Below are 17,714 nucleotides of genomic sequence, written 5' to 3'. Positions count from 1 at the left end.
AAAGCAGCTGTTTCATTATCTAGGGGAGACACGATGGCAGCCTGCATTGTGGACCACGCACTCAGACCGAGGCTCAGGAGAAAGAGGGAGTCAGGCGGCCTTGAAAGACACAGCGATCAGTGCTGTGACAGGGAGAAGCACTGATCGTGATGGTGGAACCGGGAACACCACCACCACTCAATGGCCATGAGAAACCAAAAAAATCAGTCAGAAAAAGGGTCCCAATGGAGGTGACAGCCAAGACAAGGCCTTAGAAGGCCGGGGACGTGCATGGATGCTGGTAATCGTATTTTGTTGAATCCTTTGGAGAGAAGGAAGCAGGTCACCAGCGAGAGTGCATGTGAGCAGTCAGCACAGAGGAAGAGAAAGAAGAGTGACTGGCACCTGCTCCATGGCAGGTGGGGCCAGAGTGAAGCCCACAAGAACCAGGTGCTCCAGAACAGTGCTCAGGTGTGATGGCCACTCATGCAGCAAATATTTACTCAAGCTGACATTTTAAATTTACGTAATTTTTTAAGATCCTATCTTTTGCCAAAGAAATTACCACGAAAAAAGTGATTTGCAACTTAGGCAGTAATTGCATTTTAAAAGTTAGATGAATAAACAGGTTTGTTTATTAATCCCTAAGGTGTTAGGGTGAAACCTTTTAATAAATTTATAAACTTTCAATGTAAACAATTCTTCTTCCTTACCTGTTTTCAAAGTATAAATTTTTTTGAACTAGAGTTGCTTCAAAAAATAAGACTAATAATCAAAAAGGACTGTTAGTTACAGTTATGTCTGTAACAACATCTTGTCTGTCTGTTTAGAAATTTACAAGTTCAAGGGAGTAAAGAAGCCAATTAACACAAGGGCTCAGGTGACGGTTTCTCCAGTCCATCATCAGTGTCTCACTGGAATTCTCTACCTAGTCTTTCTTTGTCAAAACAAATACTACCAGCAGTATTTCCTCATCCAGGAATGAACAACAACTCCACAAATCTTTATTAAGAGCCTTCAGTAGGACAGACACGTCTTCTGAAGGGTCCTCTCAAGCCCGGCCTCATTTTAGCACAAACTCTAATCAACCAGACAAAACAGCTCTCTCAGTCCTGTCTACTGAACTAATCCACCCTCAGTAACCAACCTGCATTGAGACTAAGCTCACACAATATCCAGCTCTGTTAAATAACAGGATGGAGTTAAGAACGACTAAGATGCCTAACAGGCCCTGAGCGCCCCTATCCTACCAAAGTTCTCACGTGCATCCCCTCGTTCCAGTGCCCTCAACACTGTCCCTCGAAAGGAAATCCCAGGCAGTTAACAGCTCAGTAGAGTAGGAAAACGCAAACTCACATGACAGATTTTTAAAGTTTTGTGAAAGGTAATTATTAGCTGACAATGCTGATTACGTGGGAAGAAAGCTATTTAACCTTACTTCAGATCACGTTTCTTACCCATCCAAAAGGGCTTTCATAGGAAATGCTCCCAAATAATCGGATAATAATAAATAAATACTTAGTTTTGTGAGCTTCTATAAATTAAGATGGAAATGTCAGGATAAATAAATCATCACAAATTCCACAAATTTCTAACAGTTTTTATGGCCTCAGGGTAAGGAATCAAGGAGTTCAAAAAACAAAGACAATTATGAAAATACCTACTTGCTTCTTGAATAAATTACACTTCTCTGTTAAGAACTGATTACAAGAATTTAGCTGTACTGCTCAGAAATGATTAAATATTATCAAATCGTTCTTTAACAGGCAATAAATGATTAGTAAGCCCTTCTCATTGAGAACTTCATGTAAAACTAAGTCTTTTTAGTGATACAAAGCATATACTTTAAATAATAAATATGCCTGTGTTTCCTATTTAGGACACCTGCTTTATAATCAAATTCACATTTAAAAGGAATTTAGGGACTAAATATAAGTTTTCCAGTTTAGATATTCACTACATACTCTGCTAGAGCATTATGTCCCATATGTTATCATTAGGATGGTTCTTCACCATTTAGATTTTGCCTCCTTATTGCTTTCCTGAAATTATAAGTTTATTTACATTCACACTGCTGATGAAGAAACACAACTTTCAATCGTGAGCAGCTGTAACATCAAATGTGCGGCTCCACAAGGGCAGTGAAGGCGCTATGTGTGCTGTCATAACCCTGTGAGCCCCACTGGGTCTTGTCTATATGCTACTGAATTACTTTATTGTAGGTTTGTTTCTCCAGTTAATCTTTTCCTGATGAGGCTTTAAAACACTATGATTTGTTAATATTAATAACAGCTATCCGATAAAGTATTCCCAAAGTCTTTTTATCCACGTAGATCGACTATAACAGTATATTCTGCAACCTGCAGCTCTTTTGTGAAGCACATGATCACATTTTTAATAAGCATTTAAATCCAAAATATTTTACTATTCAAGAAGGTAACTATTAAGAAAATTAAGGAGTGCTATGATTATTTGCAACCACAAGAAAAGAGAAAAATAAGTTATTCTATTGTAATATTCTAATATAAATCAACCCAACTTTTAAAATAGTAATAAACTGTTCTTTTTAAAATAAGAAAGCTACTCTCCAAAACAGCCTTGATATTTCAACTTTCAAAGTACACTACAGCAGATTCTATTTTGTTCTATTATCTGAAAATGCCTTTACAATAATTCTGATAACAAGAAGCAGCTCTAATTCACATAATGGCACATATCACCTATCTGTCTGTCAGTGAGACATCTGAAAGCATCTTTTTATTAGAAACACCAATCAATATGCCCAAGGGACTACAATACTGCTGGAAGCAATTCGTATTATCATTTCATCCTTGATGTTCTTGCTCTGAGCAACTTATTATTATGAACGGCATGAAAATGGCAACCTGTCACAATTGATTTTTCTTAACCTCCTTTAAGAATTTTTTTCCCTCTTAAATGTAATCAAGGATCAACTTATTAAATATATCTCAAGCTAAGTTTTATAAAGCAGGCCATTACTCAAGGTGCACTCCTTATAATTTAAACTTTCACCAAATATTACTGTAACAGTAACTGCTTAGTAATAAAAACTTTGATCTGTTCAAAGTTCTAAAATAAAATGTCCAAACTTGAGTGGACTGTGTCTCCTGCTCTACATCTGTCCTCAATGGGTGCTACAAGGAAAACATTCTAATCCTGAAAAGGGGCTTCAAGAATTTCTTTCCACCTTAAAATCTTCCTCCATCCAACAATATTGCAGAATTTACTCTTAATCCCCATGTCTAGATAAAACATGTACATTTAAAAAAGTAGTCTAATAAACTCTTGTAATAAGTATAAAGCTGTATATTCTGATTATCTAAAATTATCAAGTTAGATTTCAAGAATTAATTTGAAGGGCCAACTTAAATGAATTTCCATGAGACATTTGTCAGAGTCACTGAATTTAGCTGCAGCTTCATTAATTTACACAGGAATTCTTATATTTTAGATTGCAGTGGCCACTAAGGGAACAGGAGCTCTCAATCTTCAGTGTGCAGCAGAGGCCCCCTAGTTTCTGATTCAGGAAGTCTAGGGCAATTCAAGGGGTGGAGGCAGTGCAGGCAGATGTGAAGTGGATGTCACCAACCCACAGCCACTCACCTGGGGTGTGAGACAAGGCTGTGCAGGCAGGAGTCACAGAGTAAGACCAGAGGTAAGGCAGCAGCTAGAGAAAGGGCCTGAATTTCTATTTTAAGAAAAGAGTACCGAGGACGAAAGGCATGCTGTGTGCAACACAGGAAAGACGGAACAAGGAGGGAACACCTGTTCAACCTAGGACTTGTGTACAAGGGTGAGCATACTTCTCTCCTCACTTTGCACTTGAAGTTTTCCTTTAAAAAGCAGGTAGAGAAGAACAGAATGGACAAAATGAAGACAAAAAGGAGAACTGGCCAAAATAAGGGTTGGACATTAGCTGAGCAGAATGACCAGTTTAAAAATAAATAAAACTGGTTAAATACCTAACACCCATCTGCTCAACTCTGGGAGGATATTTTAGAAAGCACAAATGTTGGTCCCAAGAACTTCCAGCACAAATGGGAGTCACACTCATGTCACCTAGGTCACGGAGAATGGCTGGCGGTTTCCAAGAGGAGAAGGGACTCCTTGGAACAGCCTTCACCAAAGAGCAAAGCTGTGGTGGGCGCAGGGCCACTGGAATGGGGGTTCGGTGAGTGAGTCTGAATACTAAAGACGTTCCAGGGGTCCTGTGAGTGGGTGTGAGTACAGAGAGCCTTCTGATGTCTATCTACTACCATAATCTGTAAGACCCCCTGCTGTTGCTGAGCTGTCTGTCTGGATCTGCAGGCAGTGACTGCCACACTGTGATAAGTTCCTGTCTGCCCTCTATTCCTTGGACACACCCACCCTGACAACCTGCACCTTTAGACCAGTGATCTGTGTGTCTGTTTCTTCATTTCTGCTTTGGCTCTTGAACATCAGCCTGAGAAAACCACAGACTTGTTACTGGTTCCATTATAAACTTAAGATTCCCAGCACCAGTCAGGTCCTTAGCACTGCTCATTAATTTACGAGCCTAAACTGTTTGGCTGTGACCCTTCTCGGTGCTTCTAGGAACTCAAACTCTTACCATGCTCTCCACCAAATGCACCACCTCAGTTATTGTTATCATTAATTTTTTTTTTTCTTAAATCAGCACTGCTTTTCCCGTAGTGTTTTTCATCCTAGGAACTTAGGGCAAATTCACAAATTCATACCTTCCTTATATATACTACAATGAAGATAGGAAATAAATGAAAAACGGAGCAAGGTGGGGGAGGAGGAGAGGGAGATGCTGACTGACTGATTGATAATTGTAAATATTCTCTACAAATCAAAGAAGCCATGCCATATTTTATATGGTAGCTATTTTCCATATAACAATATATAATTTTCTTTTAAGTAATCTTAACATTTATATATTTCAGTTACTACTGAATGCCCATGGAACTTATTCTTCCATAGAATATTTTTTCTTCTTTATAAACTAAGACCCTCTCTTCCTTTATTGAGAGCATTAATAGTTTTGTGATACTGATGTCCTCAAGACAAACAAACAAAATCAATAAAATCCTTTCCCTCCAGTCCAGTCAGTCAGTTTTTGATCACCACCACTTCTCGGTTGCTTCGGCCTCCTGCCTAAAACATGCTGCGTCTTCCCTCCCTAACCCTGGGGCCCTACTCTGCACACATGACCTTCCCTTGACCACTGACCTTGAAAAACTCCACCTATGTGCCCTTGCATTTGAATTCCACCCAAATAAATCCATGGCAATGGTTTTCATTTCACCAATATTTTCCTAATTGCTGCATCCACCGGCTTCTTTTCACTTTTCCTCCCCAATGACCTCTACAGACCAGCACGCTGCTGTTCACCAACCACCTCGAAAATGTTTCCTCTTTCAACGTTCTTTCAGGGCTGCCCTTCCTCTGCTAATCCCTTAACTACTGGTTTTTTTTTTTAATGTACAAAAAAGGTCTGTAAAATCTCATCCATAACCACACTGTGGGTAGCCAGTAGTGCTGTTCATCAAATATTCCCAATTCTCCCTCCTCCTGCACTTGGGCTAGGACTGTACCTCCTTGACTCCTTCAACTTTGCTGAGGCCATCAAATTGCTCCAGCCAGGGGCCAGCCTGGGGTTCATGGGTTTGGATCCCAGGCACGGACCTAGCACTGCTCATCAAGCCATGCTGTGGTGGTGTCCCACATAAAACAGAGGAAGATTAGCACAGATGTTAGCTCAGCAACAATCTTCCTTAAGCAAAAAAAGGAAGATTGGCAATGGATGTGCGCTCAGGGCCATTCTTCCTCACCAAATGAAAAAGAAATTGCTCTGGCCAAAGAAAGGTGACCTACTGGCACCGTAGAGTCAGTATGTAATTTCCTGTGTTGGTTTCTTCTTATCCCAGTGGTCATGGAAGCATGTCTGCAGAAGGGGTCCCTAAGGGACCATGATGAGCAGAGTACCTGCCAATAAGTTAAACATGGTCCACCAGGAGAAAAGAAATCTCTGCTGTAGTAAGCCACTGTGGGTTTAGGGCACTTTGTATTACAGCAGGACTTAGAGACCTGACTCACTCAGAAATATGTATTTCCAGGACAAACTACCCTGCTGTCAATGAACTCCACAGCGAAACTTCACCTGAGCACGGCATCCATTGACGTCGTCATACACGTCCCGTGCATGGGACAGCTCTCAGAATTGAGTTCAGGGACGGTTTTGCTTCCCTTAAGAAATCGAATGAAAATCAGGTAAATGATTCGATTTCCCTTTTAAATGTTTACTTTTCGTTTCCACTAGCCTTCTCTGAAGTCCAAAAGTTTGTTGATTTACTAAGCTCTGGAAGAACACTGAGATGTAGTCTTTAGACAACAATGTCTTACAAACAGTGAATAATTTCTGTCTTCCCTTCTCTGGTTAGGAATTCAAATATCACATAATCTTTTCATTCAATATATATCACAAACATTTCCCCCAGATAAATCACATCTGCTACTTTCTGTCCATTGTAGCATGCTTATAACCTTGTCCCAGATTTTCCTATAAATCTAATATTTAACACTCCAAAAGATTTAGTGACATATGCAAATTTAGAGATTTTATTTCTCTCCTAAGATTATTCCTTTATTTACAGAAAAATGTTTCAATATCAAGTTGGAGCTCTATCTATAGTGCCTTCAAGGAGAAGCAAGCACTACGTCGACAAGTCATGACCTCCCTGCACCGCAACCACCCTGATATAAACCCAGAATCTCGACGGAATGCACACACAGTGCTGAGAAGAGTGCCTGCCATATGTCCACAGCCATCACTGTCACCACGATATCTAACTGGAAGGGGGGCACCGAACGTGACTAAGCACCAGGAAGGTGCAAGCCACTGAAAGCACGTCGGCTCCATGTGTGAGATGGACGAGTGGCAGGGTGAGGACTTAAACCCAATTCTGCAAACCCCCAGGATGCCCTCCTAAAAAACAGTCTGTTAACACCGAGGAAATGTAGAAGGCTGTTTAAAAATAAACAAAAAAAGAACAGGGAGAGGGAAGAGAAGAAGGAGGAGGAAAAACAGGAGAGAGAGGAGGAGTGCGGAGAAGGGGCAGTGGCAAGCTTTCCAGGCATGTGGCGGCCAGCGCGTACAGTGCCCTCCACAACTAGTCACTCAGGGAGCGTTTCTCGACTGACAGTGAGGGCTAGACTGAAAGGCTACGGCATTCAATCACCTTTCACGTTTCATTCTGTAGAAAGATAACAAGGATGGGTAACAGACAGCACTTGCCCAGGGTCAAAGAGCTGGTCAGGGGCAAAGCTGACTCTAACCGAGGCAGTCAGGCTCCAGGGCCAAAGTTCTTAACTGCGCCACAAACCGACAAAAGGTCGCCTCAACAGCCCTGGACCAACACCCAAGGGAAAGAGCACACTGACACAAAACTAAAGGTGAACAAAGAAAAGAACTGACCACACAGACACACAACGAGAAAGTGACAGGAAACAAGCTACACTGAAGAATAAGGCAGACTGAAAAAAGGAGTTGTATTAAAGGCAGGATAGCCTTTAAGAAGTTTAAACTTATATTTAAAATTAAATTTACCCTCTAATATTATCATAATTGTAAAAGTAAAATGATTAAGGAAAAAAACCCTAGAACTCATATGTGCATTATTAGAACATCCTAGTTTTACTTACTAAAGGAAAAAGAAATCACTCTACTTCATGGAAAACATACATAAATACGTATGTGATTCTAACTCTGTCAATAATTAGTTTAATAATTTATTTTTAAATAACGTTAACTCTATTGTAGAATGCTGACTTGGGTATATTTGATTAGAACATATTGGGTATATCTGATTTGCTCAAATGCAAGCCAAGTTGCAATATCAATCTACAGAGATAGTCTTCCCTGTCATCACAATCAGAATTTATACGAAAATAACAGTACACCTTAGTAAGCACATCATACACAGACACCTGGATTCTTAACAAACACAGAGATATGAAATTCCATTAATCTCATGGGGATAACGCATGTGCCCAGTGGGTGGGTGAGGACACCCTCTGGACAGGAAGCACCGTCAGTGCTGGTCAGCTGCACTGCAAACGGCCCCAAGCATCACAGCGCCAGTGCTGTCTTCCTAAATTTTGAAGGGTTAACTATTTTTTAAAAATCACATTTAGCTGAAAAAATGGAATACATTTTGTCTTAAAAAATATCTTTTCAAAGAAATATTTCATTTCTATTGCTTTGTAACAATATGTCCTGCAAAAGACAACCTTTACTATTAATTACTCACAAAGCATGGCATTAATCCATGACAGGATTTTTTACTCTACTTAGATACACAGAGGTTATGTTCCAAATAAAAGTAAGTACAATGCACAGGCAGAAAGAGCTTCTCATTCAGTGGACATCAGCACATTTTGTGACTTGATCATACAAAATGTATTATCCAAATAACAACTACTGAGAATTCAAACTAACTTTTGTTATGATTTAACTTAGCCACACGTGTATACTGCATAAGTAACAATTTTAGGAATATAACAGCAGTCTTTAAAACCAAAATCTGGTTTTCAATATGCTTCTTCTGAAATGGAAGTAAGTTAAATAAAATTAGTTTAACAATATAACACATCGAATTAAATACCATAAAAACATTAATACAGATTCCTTTATTTTAAAAATGAACCATAAACATAAAAATAAGGAGTGTAAACTGTAAAATAAATAGATTGAAATTAAGACTCATAATTAACTGTCAAGTTATGGGCAAATTATATATCTAACAATGAAAATTTAAGACACATATAAAACTCTGATAAATCAAGAAAAGATACTTTTGGAAATTCTACAGTATGAGCATGTTGTTATATAAACACAGAGAATTCATAACCTAAATCACCAGCACTTTTGAAAGTCTGCTTTTATGCTATATATTAAGCTAAAATGAACGAGCTATTCAGAATGACATGTACTTTTTTACTGAAAGGAAAAAGTAAGTTCATTAAAGCAGCCGTTCCTTCATCTAGCCTACCTTATTTTTTGGATTGGATGTGTTCATTACACTTCGAGTCTCTTTTCCAGTATAAATGACCACACCTATTACAGTACCTGCAAAAACACGAAAGTGGTCCTTATAGAGATATTTTAAAGGGTAAGCACAGAGATAACATTTTCTAGTTAACTGTTTTGGTGGAAAATATTACTACACTATTTTATATAAATTTATCCAATAGCATATTAATTTGGCTAGTTTGAGAAAATCTAATCTCAACTTTTAACATAAAATTTGAAAAACTCATTATTTCTTAAGTAATACAAATTTACCTACATATAACGCTAGCAAATGAACTAACATCCTTTTCACTGACAACAGAAAGAGTGACATTGTTCATTAATGTCTACTAAAATGGTAACTTGACACTGAAGTTAAATAAAAAGAGGCGACATTCTTAACTGATGGAACTCATCGTGTGACTTCAAACCATGCCAGCGTCAGCTGCACCAGTCCCTCTAAACGGAAGTCTACAAGCTTCCACTGCACATTTACAGACTACTGGGTCTAAGAGCCTTCGCTGATATTTCGGTACATACACAGTTAAAACAGTAAGAGAAACATTACAAAAACAACATATCATTTTGAATTTAGATGTCATTAGTCTCTTTTATTCCTGTCTCCTGAAACTTTGGTTTTCTAATTGTACATGTCAAGGAGAAATGATAATTTTGTGGTCTATCAAACTTAAGATAAATGAATAAGAGATCACCCTTAGAAGAACCCACAGACTACAAAGGCTCAGAAGCTCTCATCTCTGGAGTGTCAAAGACCATGGAAGTCTATTTCTAGATTGGCAGCTACCTATAATTTATATTCCTTATTTTCACAAATTTTGAAGGTGAGAAATATGATTAAGATGAGAGGGGCCGGCCCAGGTGGCGCAACGGTTAAGTTCACACGTTCCGCTTCTCAGCAGCCCGGGGTTCGCTGGTTCAGATCCCGGGTGCGGACATGGCACCGCTTGGCAAAAGCCATGCTGTGGTAGGCGTCCCACGTATAAAAAGTGGAGGAAGATGGGCATGGATGTTAGCTCAGGGCCAGTCTTCCTCAAAAAAAAAAAGATGAGAAAGACAAAATATCCATACTCACTGAAATCAACCATCGCAGAATTAAATATGATAATTATACAAAAACACTTCCATGTCACATGAGGTCAATGTGTGAAACTTAGTGAGTCAAGAGTAGGCTCCACGGAGTAAAAAGTAGGATCTCAGCAACCTCTCGGATTTATATGAGCAACGGTAGCTGCGTATTACAAACATCACATTCAAACAGCTTCTGCCACAGGACGTTCAAGAAGATGAAGGCTGCTGGAATACCACTCACAAGCGACACCTGCAGAGGTTACACAGCTTTTCTCTTTTGGAATAAGAATTTCCTTTTTTCCCTTTTTAAACTGTGTGCCACTGGGAAAGCTACAAGGTTTGAATTTAGCGTGTGAAGTTCAAATTTATTGTGTTCTTGAAAAGACAGTAAGCTCACATTTGGCATATAAGCTAACCCAAACTGCACAAATGCTATCTTTATATATATTATTATCCAAATAAACTTCCTAGATGATATGTTTGTACTTGCTATACAGAAAAATATTAAACACATAATGATACACTATAAAAAACTTTCAAAAAAAATATCACACAATTCTTTTGTCAGTGAAGCTAAATGTTAAATCTGACCTGATATTTTCTTCCTATTTTGCCAATTAAGTCTAACTTAATCAAAACATAAAAGTGTCACTAATGTTAAATAACCACAAAAACAGAACAAGACAAACTGCAAACTATTTTTAACAACAGCAGAAGAAACAAGCCTGAGAGAAGGCAGACGGCTAGAACCACTCTCCTAGAGCAGGGAGCCGACTGGCAATGTTGATCACAGGCTGTGGTACCGTTTACAGGGCCGAGAATGAGACTGAGAAATGACAAGACTAACAAGAAACACCTCATTCAGATATACATAGAATACAGTCAGTATCTGCATGTTAAATATACCATATATAGTAAGTATTTAAAGAATTTCTCATGCAATGCTATTAGTATAATCTATTAAAGTTTGGTAAAGGCTATCATATGTACTATTTCATTTCATTCTCACTAAAAATGAGTACTCATGTAGTTAACGCATTTTTTTTTTTCTGAGTCTGTCATGCTATTTATTTACTAAAATTACTAGAGTCAGTACAGAATATCTGGAATATTCTTCACTCTCTTTGAAAAAGAGTATGTATTTATGAATTATTATAAGCTAAAAGATTGAGTAAACCCTGTATAGAGTAGAAAGAAATATGGGAAAAGACTACCCGTTAATTTTGAAATTGAGACATGAGAGGGGGATAAAATATAACACATTCATCAGAAATAAAAGAAGATTGACTACAAAAGAGAAAAATGTTGTACGGAGAGAGAGAGACAGACAGATCGAGATAGCCATCAACCAACCACAGTATTTCCTGACTCAATTACACACCGAGAACCTGCTAGATTCGGCAGGGAAAGTGCCAGGGCCACTTGTGGCAGCCTTGGGAATGGATGACAACCTACAGATGCTCTCCTGGTGCCAATCTCAACAAGACCTGGTGTCTGGCTGCTCGTGGACTGCAGTACTTTCACGTGCTGAGAACCAAGGGAAGGAAAGGAAAACACCAAAGAGCATGAAGACACAAAGCAGGGCAGGGTACCCATGAACACTAAACACCTGTCAGGACCAGCCACGCAGCCTGAAGACAGGCAACTATCTTCAGGAAAGTTACATAAAGAGACCAAGGCCAGGGACACAGAGAGTGATGGGGAGACCTCACCAGCTCTAGGCTCTACCAACTGTGCAAGTCAGGGGAAGGTGTCAGAACAACAGGAAGTGACGGACAGAATGTCTCCACCCACTCCCAGACCATTGCAACTGCCCCATGAGATGGAAGGTTTGGGAAGCATCAACTCCCACCCCTGGCTGTGAATTAAGAAGTGCATGCTGGGGTGTGTTGTTATTTCCACTGCTCCTGCATGCCCAGGTTCCACGTGTCTTTGGGTATACCAGAGCTCTCTGGGTCTGGTCTCTTAGGTGATGTCTTAGTGGGACGGCTTCTCCTGCTGTCTCAATCCTATGTGTACTAACCTTTCTCTAGTACAGGAGCCTCACAAACTATGTATGGTAAAGTGCCAGGTTTTGTTTTTAAATTTCTAATCTGCCATGAGGACTAAATATAACAATAAATTACCAAGAGAAATGAAATAACAAAAACAAGAAAATATGTTCCCCAATTTTGTTAAACATTAAATTACTTCGTCAAATTGCTATAAAAGTTTCCAAACGTTTACTCTTATTTTCTGTATTTATCACAATCAGTATCAGCCATGGACCCGCTGTCTGAGCACACAGATCCTGCAGTCCTGCTCTGAGTGCTCAGCCCTGGACCCCTGTCTGAGCATACACGTCCTGCAGTCCTGCTGAGTGCTCAGCTCTGGACCCCCGTCTGAGCACACACGTCCTGCAGTCCTGCTCTGGGGGCTCAGCCCTGGACCCCTGTCTGAGCATACACGTCCTGCAGTCCTGCTCTGGGGGCTCAGCCCTGGACCCCCGTCTGAGCACACATGTCCTACAGTCCTGCTCTGGGGACTCATCTTTGCTTCCGGGCTCTCTTCAATTTAAGATGGGAATATCCCCTTTTCTGCTTATCAGTGGAACACAGCACCTCTACACAACACTGACTGTGCTTTGGAAAAGCGATGTTCTCTGAACCATCAAGGAGGAAACAGCAGCTTGGCGCCACAAGAAGTTGCATTTGCCCCTCTTTGGTGACCGTCAGTCCTTGTGTCTGTCTGTGTTAACATGAGTCCTTGCTCGCAGGCATTCAGAATCCTATGACAAGGGAGGAAGGTCTGAGTTCACTTCACCAGGAGGCAACTTGAACTCAACTGACATATAACACTGAAAGAGCAAGATTTTAAAAGATTCTGGTCTTTTCTTCTCAACATGTAATCAAGTATAAAGAAGACAGCCCTAACATTACTCCTAGAAATCCAGTTTTCAAACACTCGGATATGGCAGTCTGGTAATACACAGAGTCCAGTAATTGTTCACATTAATAAGGTTTTTAAGTAAAAATAAGTGCATGTTAAAAGTTTTGAAATTAATTTAAAAAGCTTGCATTTTAAAAATGCCCAAACACAAATTAAACTTTAAGTCAGCTAATTTAAACTTTTGGAATTGATGGTTTTAAAGCAGTCTAAACACTCTCCAGAAGATAAAATACCCTGGCACATTCTATGTGTCATAGAGAACAGGACAGAGCTGCCGAGGAGGCAAGTGTGTTGCGATGCCTCAGTCTGTGTCTGCATTGCTGAGAGTGCAAGTGGAGCTGCCACTCGCCAAGGTCATCTAGAGAAGTGAGGCCAGGAGACAAAAACTGTACACAGGGAATTATCAGGGATATCTCAGAAGCCTGAGCTCAGGTTGCTTCTGTCTCTTTGAGGAGAAAGGCCACAAATCAATAGTACTGGGATCAGTAACAACACTCTGATAGTCAGGAAACAAAAGATCAAATAAAATTTATAAATAAAAAGAATCTTCGAATATCTTTATGAATGAACTAAACTCTGAACCTTTATTAAGAAGAATAAGCATCAATATGATGGAAACAAAATGGAATACAACATCTAGATACAGAAAACGTAGAATCTGTGACCAAGTATTAGCTTAGAGTGGCATACTGTAAATATTTACCTAAAACTATTAAATGCTAAGTGCTGAATGGCAATGGCTGCCAAGGACAGCACACCTGGATTCAAATCTTGGTCCCACTACAGCGTAGCTGTGTGCCTTTCTGAGCCACAGTCCTTCACCCACAAAGTGAGACTAAGAGCAGCACTTCACTTAACTGTGGCAAGGCTTAGACAATCCAGGACCATCAGCAAGGTGCAACACAAGAACAGTGATGTGAAAGAAGTGTGAGGACAGGATTCTAATACAGCCCCTGGCTGCAGAGTACCCTCCCAATGGTGGTTGCAAGACTCTTCCTGAGGGCTACACAACCAAGGACCTGGCCTGCTCCCTCTGAGGACTCTCCAAGGTGTGAAGACCCTTCCCCAGGGCTACACATCCCAAGACCTGGCCTGCTCCCTCTGAGGACTCTCCATGGTGTGAAGACCCTTCCTGGGGCTACACATCCCGGGACCTGGCCTGCTCCCTCTGAGGACTCTCCATGGTGTGAAGACCCTTCCTGGGGCTACACATCCTGGGACCTGGCCTGCTCCCTCTGAGGACTCTCCATGGTGTGAAGACCCATCCTGAGGGCTACGCATCCCGGGACCTGACCTGCTCCTGCTGAGGACTCTCCATGGTGTGAACACTCTTCCGGAGGACTACAGCCCAGGACCTGGCCTGCTCCCTCTGAGGACTCTCCATGGTGTGAAGACCCATCCTGAGGGCTACGCATCCCAGGACCTGACCTGCTCCTGCTGAGGACTCTCCATGGTGTGAACACTCTTCCGGAGGACTACAGCCCAGGACCTGGCCTGCTCCCTCTGAGGACTCTCCATGGTGTGAACACCCTTCCTGAGGGCTATACAACCAAGGACCTGGCCTGCTCCCTCTGAGGACTCTCTATGGTGTGAACACCCTTCTGGGAGGGCTACAGCCCAGGATGTGGTCTGCTCCCTCTGAGGACTCTCCATGGTGTGAATACCCTTCCGGAGGGCTACAGCCCAGGATGTGGTCTGCTCCCTCTGAGGACTCTTCATGGTGTGAACACCCATCCTGAGGGCTATGCATCCCAGGACCTGACCTGCTCCTGCTGAGGACTCTCCATGGTGTGAACACCCTTCCGGAGGACTACAGCCCAGGATGTCGTCTGCTCCCTCTGAGGACTCTCCATGGTGTGAACACCCTTCCCGAGGGCTATACAACCAAGGACCTGGCCTGCTCCCTCTGAGGACCCATGGTGTGAACACCCTTCCGGAGGGCTACAGCCCAGGATGTGGCCTGCTCCTTCTGAGGTTATCTTCATGGTGTGAAGACCCTTCCTGAGGGCTACACAACCTAGAACCAGGTCTGCTCCATCTGAGGACTCTTCATGGTGTGAAGACCTTTCCTGTGGGCTACACAACCTAGGACCTGCTGTGCTCCCTCAGAGGTCTCTTCATGCATGTTATCCTTACTTTCTCTCTCTCTTTTAATTGGAGAAATTTGAAAAATTCATCAGTACAAAAAATAACATCAAACACCTCACAGAATTTCTATCTATTCAAATTGTCATATTTGTTATCAACTTGCTTTTTTTTAGTTACAAGTAATAGTAGAAAACTAAATCTTCTTTTATTCTCTCTCCCCCAAAAGATGGGTGAGTGTACCTTTGCTGGAGTCTGTTTTACACTTTCATGTACACACAGGCCCCCATTTAAATACATGCACACAGAACTGCCCTGCATGTGTCTGATCCCTTCCTTTTCTCTGTGCCAGGCACCCTGGCCCTTAGATCATTTTCTTCAGCTACTCTCCCTCTCAGCACCAGGCCTTCACATAACTGTCAGTACTGCCAGGAATCCTCCACAGCCCCCTTCCATCCATCTTACCCAGTCACATCGGTGTATTCTTTAAATCTAGTCCAAATATCTCTTTCTCAGAGAAGCTTCCCCCAAACCTGTACCAGGTAAGGTTTTTGGCTTGTTTCCAGGGCACCCAACACCTTTCTGTGATACTTAGCATAGTTGAAATTATCAGTCTCATTTCCTTAATGTCTTTCTCACCCACACGCTCCTGAGGACAGGATCCTAAGGACTTTGTTCCACACTGTGTCATTAGTGCCTGGTCTGGAGCAGAGATTCCATACAAAACCATCAGAAGGATGACTGACTTCAAAGAGAGGAGGGTTCCCAGCATCGGGCAATAGACGCTGGGAAGACAGACAAGCCTACTTTGAATGTTTCCTCGGGTTCCTGTGCCCAACAGTGACCTTAATACTCCCTGCTGCTAAGCTTCATTCCTGGCACCATTAGCAAGGTGAATTACTTTCTGAGAAGGTGACAATCATTCAGATTTTCAATAACACCCAGAGAAATTTACTTTACAAGATGTAAATTTAAATGGCCGCCCTGTTTGACTGCTAGAAATACTCCAACATCCTCCAATTTTACTAATAAGAAAATTAAGAATCTTTGTCCTGGTCCCTAAAGCTCAGACACAATCTACCTCCTAACGGCTCTCTAAGTCATCTAAGACTTCTCTCCCTCCCAGACAATGCACCACACTGACCTCCTATGAATTCTGTTAGATGAATGAAGAGAGGTAAGGTCCCTCTAAAATCACCATTTGCTTACCTAGCTCTGCTGTGCCACCTCTCATTAAGGCACACTGTCAAGTTTGTCAAGAAACAGATGTCAAAACCAGAAAAACATCTGTGCATTCCTACATGAAGATGTACTACCCACAGCTGCTTGGGGCTTGCTGCTCAGAGTGCAGGGTGGTAAGCAACAGCTCCGGCCTTGTCCTGGGCTTGTGCAAGATGCAGACTCTCAGGCCCATTCCACACCCACTGAAGTGGAGTATATACATAATGGAAGGCATTTTGAGAAGCATTTGTTTGGAGTCATTCAAACACACAAAGGATCACCTTTATGTGAGAACTTATGCTAAAAATAGAACTTATTTCTTACCTGATGCAACAATGGTGCTTGCCCACAAGGTGTTTTCTATGCTGAGACTTTCATGAACAGGCGGATCACTGTCCTCCTATTCAAGGAAAGAAAAGGAAAGAATGGCAAATTAGCAAACTTTTTTATTACTTATAATTCAGATTAAAAACATACTGACCAGCAGTGAAAAGGTACTGCAAAACAGAGGTGAAAAACAAGGGAAAAAGAGGATTCTGGGAAGATGTCAGAGGAGGAAGCACCAGGAATCTCCATACCTGGATGACAAGTGCAGGGGCATAATCTATCTGATGGAACTATTTTGGAATCTGGGGCCTGCTGAAGGCTTGTCACTTCCAGGGGAAGGCTTGGATGGTAAATTCTAGTTAATTTCTGCTCTTAGCACAGTAGGAGGTACTTGTCCCCACCCCAAGCCCCTGGCAGGCAGCTGTGCACATGTTCCTGGAGCAGCCTGCACACAGCGGGTGGGAGCCAAGGTGGGCAAAAAGGTTCTGTGCCCCCAACACTAAGAGTCTGTGCTCTGACTGCTGCTTGCTGCTTCGGACCACAGAGGTGCAGACACAGAGGCGGGTGGCCACTGCAGCTGCACCTCTCCCAGTGTAGCAAGACCCCTGCCTCCTGCTCAAGTGACTTCCAGGAGAGTTAAAGGGTGTGCGTCTTTTCTCCTCTTCATTTTTCTCTTTTTCCCCTTTTTGGAGCCAGTCATTAAAGACTAGGACATTCAAAAACAACTGCATACACGGAGAAAATTAGAAAGTGACTGTGCATGCCCAAGAAAAGGCTCAGGCAAAAACCTAAGAAGACACTGAGTTTGCACCTCAGGCTGATCCTTGGCACAGATAGAGCCGCCAACAATCAAAAAAACAATAAACAAAAACCAGATGAAAAAACAGCAAACCCTGAGGAAGGGGTAAGTTTGACTTCTGGAGTTACCACATTATTATATCAAACGTCCAGTGTCAACAAAAAGTCACATACCATGAAAAGAAACAGAAAAGTATAGTCCATTCAAAGA

At 41.5% G+C, this 17,714-nt stretch overlaps 1 protein-coding gene across 22 annotated transcripts in view; it reads right to left on the bottom strand.

Annotated features, from left to right (window-relative positions):
* The window catches only part of ATP9B (ATPase phospholipid transporting 9B (putative)), a 280,418-nt gene that overhangs the window by 123,650 nt on the left and 139,054 nt on the right, over positions 1–17,714 (bottom strand). For all 22 annotated transcript variants that reach the window (XM_070627960.1, XM_070627961.1, XM_070627971.1 and 19 more), the window contains 2 exons: positions 16,703–16,778; positions 9,036–9,112 (listed from right to left, as the gene is read on the bottom strand). In XM_070627960.1, coding sequence (XP_070484061.1) covers positions 9,036–9,112; positions 16,703–16,778 — 153 coding nt within the window. The remainder of the gene's footprint in view (positions 1–9,035; positions 9,113–16,702; positions 16,779–17,714) is intronic.

The sequence above is a fragment of the Equus przewalskii genome, chromosome 7, assembly GCF_037783145.1.
Source record: "Equus przewalskii isolate Varuska chromosome 7, EquPr2, whole genome shotgun sequence".
Lineage (NCBI taxonomy): Eukaryota > Metazoa > Chordata > Mammalia > Perissodactyla > Equidae > Equus > Equus przewalskii.
This window is presented reverse-complemented; position numbering and strand designations above follow the sequence as displayed.